The following is a 17767-nucleotide window of genomic DNA, read 5'->3' on the forward strand; positions in this document are numbered from 1 at the left end:
GGTTTAAATACTTGTGCAATTTTGAACAGATTGTAAATATCTGCATTAAAAACAGCGTGTTATGCCTTGATTTCTCAGAACAGGTTTAAAAATAACTTGTAATGAAAAATATGTTTATTTTTAGTTAGAAACTATAAATATCTTTCTTTGGTATTAATTAACCAATTACGACCATAAAAATCAGAAATTTACGAAGAAAACTATATATTACAGAAGTAATCTCACTTTTGCATAATTAAAAATTCAGTAGTATACGATTATACAATACTGGGTTCCCCCAAAAAATATATATAATTCGAGGTAATGATGATAGTTTATCTCATTAACAATACTGGAAGGTGATTTTTTGCTTATATTTTTTTGAGAAAGTGGATTTGTATATATTTTCCGCGACAAAACGTACTGAAGGCATGCAGATATCAAAGTATTTCAAAGCCAAGTTCATTGATTGAAATATAATTTCTTCGCCAGTTTCTGTTTGTAGATTTTACCGGCCTCCTTACAATTGTTTTACATCTTCCAGTGTTACCATGTGTTAAGTTCTCGCTCTGTGTAACAGCTCGAAGATTGGATAAACTATTATTTTGAGGGTTTGCGTCAATGTGATCGATCACAAGACTGTCTTTGATCAATCCGTTGAAACACTCGAAAATAAATCTATGACAGCGATAATATTTCTTCCCAGCAGTAAATATGAGATAACCATGATTATTAATACAACCAACTGGTTTTTTCAACCTGATCATGCCATCAATATTTGATTCGTAGTTTGTTATTGTAGGATGTGGGACAGGTTCATTTTGCTCCATATATACAATAATATTATTTGTTTAAATCATAATTTGTCTGAAAAGTTAGTTAGATAATCCTCCACGGATTTTATAGCTCCGTCACTGACGTTTTTTTTCGTCATAATATCTTTTAAGCTCTCTGTATCGTTTACCACCACAACACGCACACAACTGTGTTTTTCCTCGCACTCCAGCACCACATCGCAGACATGGTATTGGTCTTAAGCTTCCACGGTTAATGCACTGCATGTGTTGTCCGCAGAATTCCTTTTTACAGGAGTTATTACAATGAGTCAATGAACCCACTATGAGCCATTTGCATTGAGACATTGCATACATAATATTTTAATTTAAATATTTGTTTGAAATATAATATGAACGAATTCGATAGATTATCCCGAATAAAGCCCTTGAGCGGAGATAAATTTAATCTCGACAGAATATCTCCTAACCTACTGATGCAAGATCTAGTTGATCCGAAAAACAAAGGTTTGATTAATAAAATTCACGACGCCAAGAAAGAATTTCACACAGATGGTGCATCTCATGTCTGGTCAACGTTCAAGATTATACGCTACAAAAATATCATTAACGCTATGATGAACGACAAACGAGCAGCAATTATCATTAACTATCTTGATAATCGCAAATATCTTTTCAGAATAAAATTTGTCGTGTTGACAGAAACAGATGATTGGATTATCCATGATAAATATGATCCTGTCCATGGTAATAAAAAAACTGTCATACTAAGTAAAGATTCTAAACCAGGTCTATTGACAGGTATTGACAAACCATATTATGAACGAGCATATCCTGTGACAGCAGTTATTTATGGAATCTATGTGATAAATGAAAAACCCAGCATTGATAAACTAACGCCAATGAAATTTTCAAAAATAAATTGTGTGGCTGAATGAGTAACAGAACATTTTACTGTTTCGACTCGTGGAAATGGTCTAACAGATAAAAGACGTAAAATAATAAACACGTGGGGAGAAATGGTTAAAGATACCGGTGCGTCTATCAAAGATGTCGCTGAGTTAGGAAAAAAATTAAAATTTCCAATAACCGTAGCGACGATAACAGGAGAGATTTTGTATGAATCAAAATATAGATCAAAAGGAGCTTCGATCAAAATTATTGATCATAACGCACACGCGTGGACTAACGCAGTAACAATATTTCCACAAGATCGAACTGTTAAATGTTATCCCAGAGATATGTTTGATTTTATTAACGAAATAAGTAAAAAACAATCCTGTGTCAGTATGGTTATTTCAGTCTTGCGTGGAAGAAAAGAATCAATTTGATCAGTTTTTGAGACCAAATGGTGTTATTTATCGAACAAATCCTCTTCACGAGAAAATGAAAAATCTTGCACTGCAATATACTGATGACACTGACGAATTATTGAGCAACTGTTTTACTGTTCCGTCAGTTGTGGCTCACTTTGCTAGAAAGAAAAATTCGTGGAAACCAACTAGATTTGATTTTCTTGATGACATAGTATCCAGTTGTGTCGAATATGGACACGGCGGTTTGTGGAATACTAAATACAATCACAGAGATGTTATTTCAGTTGAAATGGTTGCATGTTATCCCGGAAGTTTTCTTGGATACGGTGATTGTTCTGTGTATTTTGAGCGAATCGGTCATCCAACACACGAAATGACGCTAGTATCGATAAATGGACCATTACCGGATTTTGACCTGACTGGATTTGCTCGTATCGAGTCATTCGAAATGTCTAAAGGACTTCATCCAATATGTTATGTTTGGTTTGGAAAACATTTTTCAGAAAAAATGTGGACAACAATAGTACTATTAAGGTATATGCTTGATTGTGCGATATTAATATCGCTGACACTCAGCGAAGCAATTATATCATATCGAAAACAAACCGAGGTTTGGTTACCACATTCGGATGAAACCGATTCAAAGGATCTTGGTAGAAAAATAATTGGCAAGTTTACCCAAGGAGGAGCATATGATCACAGACGACATTGTACAAGATTGATCATGGACAATGCTGAGTTAGATTTTATAATCGCTGATACAACGAACAAGAACACGTTTATAAGTCGAGAAACAGTTTTCTTGTCAAATGGAAATAAACTAGGAGCAGCAGAGGGGCACATGACCTCAAGTTGGTTCTTTTTTTTTTGTGATCTCGCGAGTTTTCTAATTAACCGGAGTTCTCAAGCAAATATTCAGCTCAAAAGAAGCCTTATTTCAGTTTTTGGACGCTCCCAAAGTCGGTCTGTTCGCCCCCTCTGCTGCTACATTTTAGTCTATTTTCTATCTGTATAGAGCAAAAATTCCATACACAACCAGTTGTTTACACAGACATCTGTGGCATAAAAGTAACCATACTTCCCATTCATCTGCATTAAAAAAAAGCATGTACTTTGTATCATGTCAGACTACTATCATAAATGGGTAGCATACAGTTCTAGCAAAATAAACACTGCTTGGTGTACAGATTTTTTTCCAGTTGTTGTCAGTATTTCATAAGAATGTGAGGTAGGATTTTGACACCAAACCAATTTATATAATTGGGAAAAATATGTTGGAAATTCATCTGGAGCTATTTTGTGCAATTTGTATCATGAATGATTTCCCAGCAAGGTGAAACAGTCAAAAACTTTTGAGATTGATATAAAATTTATCAGATTTTTTAATGTAACACTTGTAACACGCAGGTTATTTTCAAAACTGGTAAAGAATAGTTTGATCATTTGTTGCTTTTTTTGTTATGAGGATCTCTGCAATAACCTGAACACCAATGACTGCTGTCTTATTTGCCACTATCTAAATAATGTGTCTGAAAGCTAATGAATGCCACCGACCACTATCTAAACAATGTGTCTGAAAGCTGATGAAGTCCTTTTCATCATCATCATCATCATCAGTTCCGTAGTCTGGTAGACCGTTGGCACACCGCACAAGACCGAATAACCAGCTTCCTCCATTCCTCACGATTTTCCATCTTTCTCAGTGAGTCACTCAATATCAAGCCTGTCTATTGACCACTATCTAAACAATGTGTCTGAAATCTGATGAACTCCTATTAGCCACTATCTAAGCAATGTGTCTGAAATCAGATGAAGTCCTATTAGCCACTATCTAAACAATGTGTCAGAAATCTGAAGGATGCCTATTGACCACTATCTAAACAAAGTGTCTGAAATCTAAGAACTATTAGCCATTTAAACAATGTGTCTGAAAGCTGATGAAGTCCTATTAGCCACTATCTAAACAATGTGTCTCAAATTTGATAGATTCCTATTGACCACTAGCTAAACAATGTGTCTGAAATTTAATGAAGTCTTTCTAGCCACTATCTAAACAATGTATCTGAAATCTGATGAGCCCTATTAGCTGCTATCTAAACAATGTGTCTGAAAGCTGATGGAATGCCTAATGACCACTATCTAAACAATGTGTCTGAAATCTTGTAAGTCCAATTAGCCCTAATGAACGGATGCTTGCTGCTCTCAGAAGTGCCCGAAGTAACACCCAACGCATCGCTAGACAGTGTGCAAACGAGTACTGGCAACAACTGTGTGAAGGGATCCAGCGCAGTGCCAAGTCCGGACACATCCAAGCTATGTACAGTGGCATCAAGAAGGCTCTAGGCCCTACAGTGAAAGGGGTCGCTCCCCTGAAATCTCTGATGGGAGAGATCACAGACTGTGGGCAACAGATGGCCAGATGGGTGGACCACTACTTAGAGCTATACTCCCGAGAAACGTCAGTCACCGATGCAGCCCTCAGCAGCATAAAGAATCTGCCTGCCATGGAAGAGCTTGACAAAGTGCCAACCTTAGAGGAGCTCAGCAAAGCAATCGACTCCCTTCCAAACGACAAAGCACCAGGTAGTGACAGCATCCCACCCGAAGCTATCCAAGGTGGAAAACCAACATTGATTAAACCACTGCATGAGCTACTTTGCCTCTGCTGGGAGGAAGGAGTAGTCCCCCAAGACATGCGCGATGCCACAATTGTGACCCTTTACAAAAACAAGGGCGACCGCAGTGACTGTAATAATTACAGAGGGATCTCGCTCTTGAGTATCGTTGGTAAAGTGTACGCCCGCATCATACTCAACAGGCTGCAGTTGCTGGCGGACCGTGTGTACCCGGAATCCCAGTGCGGCTTCAGAGCAGGCAGGTCTATGACAGACATGATCTTCTCCCTACGACAACTCCAAGAGAAGAGCAGAGAGCAAGGTCAACCACTCTACATGATGTTCATCGACCTCACCAAGGCCTTTGACTTGGTCAGCAGGAAGAGCCTTTTTGAACTTCTGAGTAAGATCAGTTGCCCCCCAAAACTCCTCAGCATGATAATCTCTTTCCATGCAGATATGAACGGAACAGTCCTGTATGATGGACCCTCCTCAACTTCCTTCCCAATTAACAGTGGCATGAAGCAGGGCTGCGTGCTGGCACCAACACTTTTTGGGATCTTCTTCTCCCTGCTCCTGTCCTACGCCTTTGACATGTCCACGGATGGCATATATCTACACACCAGGTCCGACGGGAGGCTGTTCAACCTGGCACGACTGCGCTCAAAGACCAAAGTGAGAACTGTGCTCATCAGGGAGATGCTTTTTGCAGATGACGCATCTCTTGTGACCCACACCGAGGAAGCCCTCCAGAGACTGGGAGACCGTTTTGCTGATGCCTGCATGCAGTTTGGTCTCACCATCAGCTTGGAAAAAACAAATGTCAGCGTGCAAGAAACCACCATTGCCCCTTCCATCAAAATCAATGGTGTCACCCTGGAAGCAGTCAACAACTTTACCTACCTGGGGTCAACCATCAGCAACACTCTCTCGATTGATTTGGAGCTGGACAGAAGGCTTGGAAAGGCAAACACCATCATGGCTCAATTAATGAAGAGGGTGTGGGAAAACAATGCGCTGACAGAGCACACCAAGGTCCGAGTCTACCAGGCCTGTGTTCTCAGCACCCTTCTATATGGAAGTGAGACCTGGAGTACCTACATGAGGCAAGAATGCCAGCTCAACTCCTTCCATATACGGTGCATAAAATGCATCCTGAAAATCAGCTGGCAAGACCGTGTTCCACACAGTGAGATCCTGCAGCATCCAAGTACCCCCATCATGTACTCCCTGCTGAGCAAATGCTGCCTTCGATGGGTGGGACACGTCCGACGCATGGAGGATGGAAGGCTGCCAAAGGACATACTATATGGACAACTGGCCACTGGCATGAGAAGAGTTGGCCGCCCCTCATTCCGTTTCAAGGATGTATGCAAGAGGGCCATGAAGGCACGCAACTTTTCACCCGATGGCTGGGAAGAGCTGGCCGAGGACCGAGGCACCTGGAGACTGACGGTAAACAATGGCATATCAGTCACTGATGCGAGGAGAGGCCAGTTGGCGGCAGAGAAACGTAAGAGAAAGAAGAACGCGGCAGCAACCGAAGTAACACAGACTTCCCAGTATGTCTGCACCAACTGCAATAGGGACTGTCACTCATGTATAGGCCTGCACAGCCACAGCAGATGATGCCAACAGAGACAGACAACACCCCAAGGGCGCTATTCGCATGGTCTTTCAATACTGAGTCGCCAATGATGAAACAATGTGTCTGAAATCTTGTTAAGTCCAATTAGCCACTATCTAAACATTGTGTCTGAAATCTGAAGGATGCCTATTGACCACTATCTAAACAAAGTGTCTGAAATCTAAGGAACTCCTATTAGCCATTTAAACAATGTGTCTGAAAGCTGATTAAGTCCTATTAGCCACTATCTAAACAATGTGTCTGAAAGCTGATGGAAGGCCTAATGACCACTATCTAAACAAAGTATCTGAAATCTTGTAAGTCCTATTAGCTACTATCTAAACAATGCATCTAAAATCTGACTATTGGCTATTAACCGTTATTATCTGTGTGAAATCTTACTTTTGCATGCATCTTAGGTAAAGACATACTTGTCCTGAAATAAAACAATAAAAAAACATCATGTGCTTCTTTTATTATTTAGAAATTACACAAATTCAGTGAACATAGTGTATAACACAAATGCAGCATTCAATATGGAAAACTAAATTTAAATGAACTCAAGTTATTGACACGATTACTTATTAAATGTCAACACAATAATGTCTAAATGTATATTCTAAAATATGTTTTTAATCTCTTTTGACTCTTTACACTCTGGAAGCTGTGGTTCCTCAATGGTTAGCATACTGGACTCACAAATGAATGGGTGTGGGTTCGAATCCTACCATTGGACCAGCCTGGGTCAGCTACCATGGTGTTATTGGGCAAGGCACTTTACTCTTCAATTGCCTCAGCACTAAATAATCCACTTGTGTTCATGTGCCATAAAGCACCAAATCAAACTCTTTACTTTGTAAAACAGTACATTTTGAAACAAACTGTAGCTTTTTCTTCTTATGCCTTATGAATTTATTCTTTCTTATGCCTTAAAGATAATTGTAAATATTCTTTCAATATTAATTATATTGTTATGAACACTATCACTAAAGGAAAGGAAGAAAATCCTCTTTTTTTATACAGTTCCTTTTTGTCTCTGCAGTTTAAGATAGTAGATATAAACCAATAGCATTCACAAAAATTGAATTAGCCTGTAAAGATGTTATTTTCTTGATTCTGACAAGTAATGAACATCAAAGAGTTAAAAAAAATGACATCTTTACAGGCTTATTCAACTTTTGTGAATGCTGTTGTTATACACTTAACGTGCCCAAGTTAAACTGCAAGGAATAAAGGATTAAAGGCACTGTTCATTTATAAAACAAACCAAAAGATGTGATACAACACAGATTTCACACATTTGTATGAAATAATATGGATTGTGCTAAGGCTGGTGGACCAAAATATTAGCAACAATTCAGCAAAACATTGCCTTTACCATAAACTGCACCATGATAATACTGAACCAAATATTTAAGAACTAAAAATGTTAATGCTGACTATACTGCTGATAGCAAATACTACTTATGTCACACTTTACTAATGCAGGGTGTCAATATTCAATAAATTATAATAAAGGATGTTTGAAACTTAAATACAGTAACCATTTGGTGATAATGGTTTGGTAAGTGACTTTGACATAATCAACTATACAAATCTTATGCTCAAAATGATGTTATTTTTTCTGCTGTTACAGTATAAATTTAGTAAGGACATTATCAGTACCTTTAAGAGCCATCAAACCTGTCTATAAGGGTCACAATGGAAGTTTGAATAAAAGCAAACAGATGGTCATAGTATACAGGTAAATATGCATCATACATGCATAAATTCAACTCTCATTACCTAACCATGATACAGAAATGACTATAATGTAGAAGAGATCACTAAAGCAGTTTTCTCATACAAGTATGATAATTATTTTTTTATACCCTGGAATTTATTGATGAAATAAGGAGTAAACTGGATCGATCAATTCTGGATCTTACTCTGGTAAAATGGTTTCATTGTACATGCCTTTGCTCATGAAACTGCTATGAAAGTCACTGCATAAAGTCATTTTTATCATGAGTTACATCTGTGCTACATATATAGCGTGTCTTCCAAAAGAAAACATGCAAAAATTAAAAACAGATGCCAATTTTACAAGAAGTGTAAGTTATTTGCAGACACAGAGCAAATGAAGAATTTTTTATCCCCATGCTTTCTTAAAAAGACTCTAGGATATTGTGATACCCTCTGTCCATTGCCACATATCTTCCTAAAGAACACAGAAATTCACACAACTTTTGAAGGTGTCAGTTCCCTGTGGTAACCATCTGCAAGAGGGGTGTCAGCCTTAGCTCCTGCCACTGGGATCCCTGTGAGCAGGTCAAATGTACATGTAAATTACATCACATATCCAATTATTTTCTGGCCTAACTGTATGTATGCAGTCAAAGCAGGAAGAAACATCCTATAATAAATTTCCATTATGACCCTTGGATCACTGTGTGTGTGATGAATATGCAGTAAAAACAAATGAGGATTTGCAATGACAAGCAATTGTATCTGCTGTAGTTTCTCCTATTACACAAATATTTTTCAACATACTGGAAACTCAATGATTAATTAGTTTAATAAAGAACAGATGGAAACAAAGAAGAACCTTACCTAACCAAGCTATTCAGGACACACAAGTGTTCAATTCCATGGGAGTTCAGATGAAAGATTCTGAGCATGACCAAATCTGCATAGTCTTGGAACTTTCATGCATAGGAACATTTAGATATAATGAAGCCCAAGGGGTCCCAAAAAATAAAAATCTTAATAAAATACTGGATGGGACCATGCAATGTACTTCATAATATTTGATTTCGTTGTAAACAGAGTTTACAGTATTTCTACTTCACACAAACTGTTAAGTTGGATAAACAAGAAAGATAAATTAAATTTCAAGAGCTGCTATTGTTAGATTATGAGTCATATTTTCAGGGTGCTTAAAAGGCTGGGTATAAATCCATTTTCAAAAACAATATTTTAAAGTCTTATCAAAATATCTGATTTATGATAATTATTATAATGTGTTAAATGCATTAATTTACATGAACAAAACAAATTTGTTTTCTACTCTGCATTTAAACAACAAAACAAAATTATAAATATATTATCAGATTCAAATGAAAATATCTTTTCTCAAACAGATTTAACACAAATAAATCTGCTTACAGTTGAGACATGCAATACTGTTGAAAATGTGACATATTTTTTAAGATAATATTGTGAGATACAAAAGCAACATTTATAAAAATTAAATAGGCAAGGATACCAAGTCAACTACAATGCCACTAATTATGGCACTGCAATATCATGCACTGATGAAAGACAAAATCAAGAAGAGAAAAAAATGAATGGTAAAGACATCTTTATACTACAACCAGTGGAGGTTCCATACCTTCTTTTGTAATTCTCTTACTCCAAAAGTGGGTTAAAAAGGCAGAAAAACCTCAAAGCGAGAGGTAGAAATTAAAGACTTTTCTTTTTATATCTACTAACATTAATACTCACTTATAAATTGAATCCAACTGCAAACAACATAAACTCTGCTCTGCCATCACATAACGTACCATAAGATCAGGATCTATATTGTTTGTTCTACTCATTACTCCTAACAAACTGCATAGACCCAGATTTGCCAATGAATTATGCAAAAGTAGATCTGGGTCTATACAGATTGCAGTTGGACTCAACTTACAAGCAAGTTAAGGTGATAAATTTCTAACCTCCTTCTGAATTTTAAATGGTTCAAGTCAATCCTGAGTTTGCACAAATAGATAATAAAAATTACCCCAAGCACCAATATTTCTCTTTAATTTTCATTGCCACGTTGAAAGAATTGAAAATTACATTTTTTATGAATATCAACTTAACCAGTAGGATTTCCTCATCGCATACCCATTTAGTTTTATATGATAATCTGATGTTTGATCCCATACAGATGTTTAATACTTATTTCACTGTCACACATGTAGGCTGAATCCAATTAGGTATGTTCTCTGACAATTGTGAGTTGATATTTTTAGATGTACTGTATTGAACTTGTAAAAAAAAAGAAAATTTGCTTTGAATTTCATTCCATTGATGAAGCAATAAATATTTAGAAATCATAAGAGGGGACAAATACAAAACTGTATTCATGTTTTGCTCCAAGTTGGGTAGAAAGACCTTATTTGATATGGTTTATGAATACATCTTGACATCACAGCCTCAACATATCCCTATGCCTTTTCAAACATCAAACTCATTCTCTGTACTGTCTCAGATCAAAACATGTATCTAAGTTTTGTGTATTTATCGGGTACAAATTTTCTCTATCAAGTCAAAATATTCTGCAATTATATCAAAGGTATCAAAAAATAAAGTATGAACATTATTTATTGCATTTACATGTAATTACAAATCTGAAATTCAAATACAATAATATGTTATCACAGAAAATCAATGTGAAAACTTTATTACTAAAAGAAGGGAATCTGCATATTCAATTTATTAGTGTCTAATTCAGATTTCTATATTATTCCTCATCACATATGCAGTGATCAATCTTCCAGCCCAACTCAAATTTTCTATAGATAAAAGGCTTTCTGAAGAAGAGATACATAATGTGCTGTCTCAAACAGAAACAACTAACCATTGCTAATAATATCAACTTAGAGTCTAAGAAAACAAGAATTATGTAAAACCCTACATTATGTTAGCTCCACATTCTCATGATCCTCAACTCAAATCTTAAGCCTTTCTCAAAAAGAATGTTGTAGAATACACAGGTAAGCAGTGAGTAATACTCCAAAAATGAAATGCTACCATCAAACTCGATGACTCTACTTGCAACAGTTTAAGAGAAATGATGATAAATACTAAATAAATCTCTATACTTACATTTGTACCAGCTAAAATCAGCAATAAAACAAGTGTTATTTAAGTGGCACATGTGTCTGTGCTATTCTTGACAGGTGGAAGGAAAACCCCCATATAATTTCCAAATGAGTAAGTGATTGTCACATGTTTCATCTGCCTTCTGCGAAAGGCTTCATTTAACAAGGAAGCAATGCACTTAATAATTTGATGAGGTCTTTACCATTGTTTGGATGGCTATATGATGACTGCTGCATGTTATATAGAGTGAAGTGTTTAATTAAAAACATATACAAATGATCCCAACCTGCCATCTGGTTTGGTATCAACACCAACTATTAAGGAAAAATCACCAATTATACAAACAAAAATATTACTTCATTTTTTTGCAAGTAACACTCACAATCTTGAATTTCATGTAGACATATGCAACTAAAACAAATATAGCAAGAGACCATCACTAAAAAAATAAACTTTCTGATGTAGAAGATATCTAGGAACCATTATTCATTTTTCTTGTAATGTAAAACTTACTACCCAATTTCCATAGCAGTAAGCCATCCCCACAAATCTCTTTCTATGGAGATCATGTGATAAAAAATTATCTACAGATATCACATGACACAGAAGGATAAATTTGTTCTCTTCCAGATATTCAGCTTCTGCACCCAATTACTTTAAAATTTATACGCTATTGAAACTACACTAAAAGCTGTATTCCCTCTCATAATAATTTTTTTTTTTAAATCAATGTAACAAACATGCTTTACCTAGCTCCAAAATTATTAAACTTTTTGTCTTACCATCAAATTCTTCCAGACTGTCAAGTTCAGCCTGTGTAAATCTGGAGAAAAAAACTGGTATTGCAAACTAAAATAGTTATTATTAAACTCAATGGCATGGTAGTCATGAAAAAAAAACCCCATTATCATGTTTATATAATTTATCTTTTTGTTACAGTCATTATTGCAGTTTATGCTGAGAAAGTTGAAGATGTGACATGATAAACATGTTAATTCTCTGGCTGTGACATTGGGGTGACAAGAGGATGTGTTCTACACATCTATTTGCTAACCATCAAGTAAACTATTTTGGTTGCCTCTACCAGCTGACAATTTTTGCTGGTCTGTTGATTAGAAATAAGCAGGTATGGAGGACTCTGTATAGGAAATTAATCTAGCTTATTTATTTGCTATCCTCTTGGCGCAACAGACACAGAGCCTGCAGATTCAACCCAAACTGACACAGAGCCTGCAGATTCAACCCAAACAGGCACAAGAGCCTGAAGATTCAACCCAAACAGACACAGAGCCTGCAGATTCAACCCAAACTGGCACAGAGCCTGCAGATTCTTTCCCATTTTTTTCTTGACTCTTGTGTATATTTTTCAAATATATTTGAAATTATTGTTAACTGGTTGAATCACAGATTGATTCCATGCCTTCAGCACAAGTAACCATTTTTTTGTGAGGTAATGGACCTCTGAAAAATGTTCTAATAACTTAAATTAAGGAACTACATTCTATCAACTTTTGCTGAATAATCTTAATACTTTGATTAACAAAGGATGGTCATTATCAAAGCATACAAGAGAACCATAAGGACACCAATAAACTTGTATGGGGAACCAGTTATTATGTAATGTGCTGAAACTAGAGATCAAACTGTTGAGGTACAACATAATCTGTTCTATCAAAATCCCTAAAAACATGGTAATACAAAATTACTGTGAGAAATATATCATAATCTCATAATACAAAAGAAGTTTTTAATTTATACTTAATATGTGCAACACAGATAAAAAATCTTTCATTTTTATAATAAATTCAAGTTCAGTCGTAAATAGATATGCAAGTACAATATGCACTAATCAAAAATGTACAATATTGTAAAATCTCACAGGTATACCATACGAATCCAATGGTAAGTGTATTTACAAACATAAAGACTAATGACACTCATACACCTAAAATATAAGGCAAAAGTGATTTACCATATATACTTGTTTACAAATTGAGTCAAACTGCAAACAACAAGATCCTGATCTGCTGTAGCATAATGCATCTCTAGGTCAGGGTCTTTGTTGCTTGTTTTATTGATTACTCCTAATCAACTGCACAGACACAGATCTGCGGGCGCATTATGTGATGGCAGATCTGGGTCTGTGCAGTTTGCAGTTGGACTTGTCTAATAGGCAAGTTTATACAATAAGTGTAAAAAGTGACATGGACACATTAATAGGATATCTGTGACATGAATTAATATTTTTAAATACATGAGGAACTGTGATCTGTTCGACAAAAAGGGAAATGAAGAAATCACTTCAATTTTTTTTAAGACAAACAATTCTTGCTTGATCTACATTGGCCTAAATTTGTTCCACTTATTTTTTATGACTTCTGTTCATCCATGAATAAAATGGTCACATTACTTTAACCAACCTGACCAGAAATTAAATCAAATTCTTTAGTGCAAAATTTCAATATGGCTACAATTCACACATCAGTCGAAATAATAATACTTGATTTTAAAATATTGTTCATAACATGCACCATTTTGCTATTTTCATCAGCAAAAAAAGCAGTACAAGTTATAACAATGTTCCAAAGTATCACTCCCCTTGATTTCAATATCACCTTCAGTTAATTCCAATTCAATGTACTGTACTGAATATAAGCTTGTAAGTCTTGGGACATTATAAAAGTTGACACTTTTAATCATTTTCAAAAATAATATTTTCTTTATGTAAAACTGGGAGTATCACATGAAATCACTGTAATTTTTTCATGTACTATATGTCTAAGATAATTAAGAACTTTTTTTTACAACTTTTCAATCACATTTTCTATGGACAGCAACATTCAAGTTTTTGGTTTAATGGGTGGAGGAAACTACACCAATTACTCAATAAACATGGTTGTTATAAATGAGGTTGATATAAATTCTATGAGAAATCAATAAAGCTGTTGAACTGCAATCCATTGTTTTTTTCCATTTGGAATAATCATAACTTCTTGGACAGTGACATGCATTTAGTGTTAAAACAATCTTGTAACAAATAAACAATAGCTTCTCCCTTGTTCTTTTTGCACTCAACTAGGTTACAATTCTTGCTTCATATAATAATAATGCTGTCAGTCACAATTTGTCAGTAATTAATCACATCATTGCATCACAACATATAAATGAAAATTGTCAACTCATAAATGAAGTATACTTTTTGGTTTCTAATCAAAGACACCACTGCATTAAACTTAAGTAATGCCTATAGTTTAATCTCATGTAAGTGACCTGAAGTACTGACATTATATTCACCTATGATAATTGTGCTAGAATTATTTCCTGTGACCCACCGAATGTGTGTACTCAACTGCCTATGGTAGGCTTATCTAAGTACATTTGCTTTGCTTTTTTCCCCAATCAGAGTAATGCAGTAATGAAATACCATAGTTATTCTAATAGATGCCAGGGGTGTGGTGCAATTTCCAAAGGGGAGGGGGAAAGAGTTGATTTTCTTGTCTCTGTGTTTCTGTGTTGATTTTATTTTAAAACCATTCTTCACAGTTTGACTGAAAATATTCACAAATTAGGGTTTTTTATTTTTCTAACAGTCATTGGATTACTCCTGTACTGATTTAATTATTTAGACATACTATAATTGATATACATGCATCTATAAGCCTTAATAAGGTACAAATTTCCTTTTCTTGTGGCAAAAAAGAGGGGTAGGCATTTATTAGAAGGGGATCTTCTACTAAAACTAAGGTAAATCTTGCCCCTCAAAATCACCTTCAGATTTAAAAACAGCTAGTTGGTTAGATTAATGCTACAGACCAATGAGGATAGTGCCACCTGATAAAATTCCTTTCTTTTTACTTGATATATTTTTTTGGTTAAAACATTTTATTGGTTTTCAGGGCTCAATTAATAAAATATGGATTACATTACTGTATGTCCATTCAAACACTTATAACCAAAACAACATGCAGAAACAACCTACTTGCCAAAATTAACAGCTGAATAAACTGCATATCAAAATAATTTGTGTCAAGTAAAAATATACCCCAAAAAATTTGATCCCTAATGATTAGACACATTTTATTCAATATTTTAGCTTGATTGATTCTCTACTGAATATATGATGGGTATGTTCTTTATATATTTGTATGAATATTTTTATATTAATTACACCTTCAATTATATCAATTAAAATAAAAATAACAGGCACCTTGTGACAACATGAAACAACTGAAGTTAATAAAAAACAATAGAAATATGGGTAGGTTGCAATCTGGAACAATGAGGTATGATACAAAAATTAATAAGTTGAAATCTGCTCACAATATTTTTTCAGAATAAATATGGATAAAGGCAACATAATGAAAAATATGCACTATTTTAAATTTCATGTCACGGAATCATGCATATTTTCTTGAATTGTGGTTACTAAATTTTATGCTCAAGAAATAATATGCACACAAAAAATTAATATAAACGCAATCACAGATGTGTATAACAATCAAACTAATTACATATCTAATTTGTTGTGTTTATAAGACTTGTGAAACTGAAAAAGTTTTAGTTTTTATATGCATGTTTGTCTTTGGACTTGAAAAATAAATATTTTTTTCTCTCCCTAAGATTTGCATTCATTACAGAAGCCAGAATTTTCATTTGAGTCCTCTTCAATTTTTTGTGAAATATAAATGAATAATATGTGAAATAATAACACAAAACCAAAACATTTCATAAATGTATTATATAAGCTTTATTTGCATTTCAGAAATAGAGCCTTGATATATACAGTCAAGATTGTTTTTAACATTTTACAAGGCATTTTCAGAATGTTATAACTGTGAAATGTTTTATCCAAATTCATTGTTTATTTTTTAAAATGTTTATGTACTTGTCTATGACAATGTTAATGTCATTGTACATGCATGTAGTAAGCAATTTATACTAATATGATTGCTTTCAGAATTCATATGTAATAGAGAACAATTATCAAACAATATACATTTATATAAATACATGTTATCATGAATTTTTCTTAAAATTGGTAAAGTATTAACATACATGTACATATACCAGATGGTGAATCATAAAAATCAGCTTTATATAAAAATGTGTTTGTTCAATAACTTAATGACAGCTAAATAAATCCTATATTTGGAAGGAAAGAAATTGTCAAGAGTCATGTGTACTTTATTAAGCTTTATTCAACATCAAAATTTAATAAAAGAATGATAGCTAAAGGATATTTTTAAATTACTTAGTCAAATGAATTACAAAATAAAAAGAATTCTTTTCATCCTTTAATTCCACTGAAGAAGCATCCTGTGAATCTCAAGTACAGATTATGAATGAGGTGTGATTTTAATGTCTTTGTTACCTGTGCATTAGTTATTTACCAATTATGAATGACAGGCAATTGTTACACTTTTGTTCCCTGGTGCCTTTGTTGTTATGCTTTGCTATTTAAACAAGTGCCAATGATTATCTGGCTTTAGTGCATCAGGTGATAAAATTTAGGTAATTTTCTCAGGCAGACCACACAAATAAATGCTATAACCAATTAAACACTGTAACAAAGGAATGTTATAACAAGAACTTTGGAATACGTAGTATTTAGGAATTTGGTTAAGGAAATTAAGCTCAACTTAACTTTCTAACTTTGAATATGTTATTTCTAAGAATATAATAAACAATCTTATATTTATATATATACACACACACATACATGCATACATAAAAACAACCACATACACACACATTTCTTGGCAAGAATCTACTTGCACAATGAAATTCAATTATTTTAATATATTAATTTCCTTTAAAAGATTACACAGATTTCAAATTCTTTTAAAGATCTTTGTTTTTTATTTGTACTTTCCTTCCCATTAACTTGCAGCAATGAGGCAAGGTCAGGCTGACTGGTCCTAATGCTTGTTTATCCCGTTTACACCATTTTTGACTGGTTCTCCCACATTTGTGTTGTAACTTGCATCTAGGAACAATGAGACTATCTCATGAACCAAGGATCTGTCTGGTATGCGTTGTGCCATTCCATAAATGGCTCCCTGTTGATAGTAAATGATGGATAGAGATATTTAATGATGTCAGTGTTCTTCCTTCCAATTTGTAATATTGGATTCTTTACACTATATTATTTGCAAAAATTAAAATGTCAAAATATCACAAATTCCAAACAAACATCACACAATCTGGAAGATACTATGTTCACTTTCCTGAAGTGATAAATATTATATCAATGTTAATTTTATTGCATCAGTGCACATGTATGTGTTTTTGCCATGTATGTCTTCACAATACCTGTAAAGCAATGGGATAAAAACAGAATTTGTTTTCACTTTAGTGCATGATAAAAAACATGTCTAATAAATTAACAAAACCTATCTGCATCTCAAAGAATGCATTAACTCTTAAATCAAATCATCTTAAGTCAACCTAAACTGTAGACTGGATCAACAAGTGTAAAAAAATTAACAGAACTGAATATCCATGCACATATGAAGATGTCCTCAATAATATGACCTTTCATAAACCCAGTTTTTGTTTCAAATGCATGTCATACTACACCAT

At 34.4% G+C, this 17767-nt stretch overlaps 1 protein-coding gene across 1 annotated transcript in view; it reads right to left on the reverse strand.

Moving 5' to 3' along the window:
• Window positions 1-6791: 6791 nt before the first annotated feature.
• Window positions 6792-17767, reverse strand: part of LOC149802604 (sphingosine-1-phosphate lyase 1-like) — a 98539-nt gene continuing 87563 nt past the window's right edge. Inside the window, exon 16 of the mRNA XM_089951889.1 lies at window positions 6792-17244. Coding sequence (XP_089808015.1) covers window positions 17104-17244 — 141 coding nt within the window. The 3' untranslated portion in view covers window positions 6792-17103. The remainder of the gene's footprint in view (window positions 17245-17767) is intronic.

Source organism: Sinohyriopsis cumingii, chromosome 3, assembly GCF_028554795.1.
Source record: "Sinohyriopsis cumingii isolate HCF-2022 chromosome 3, ASM2855479v2, whole genome shotgun sequence".
NCBI lineage: Eukaryota > Metazoa > Mollusca > Bivalvia > Unionida > Unionidae > Sinohyriopsis > Sinohyriopsis cumingii.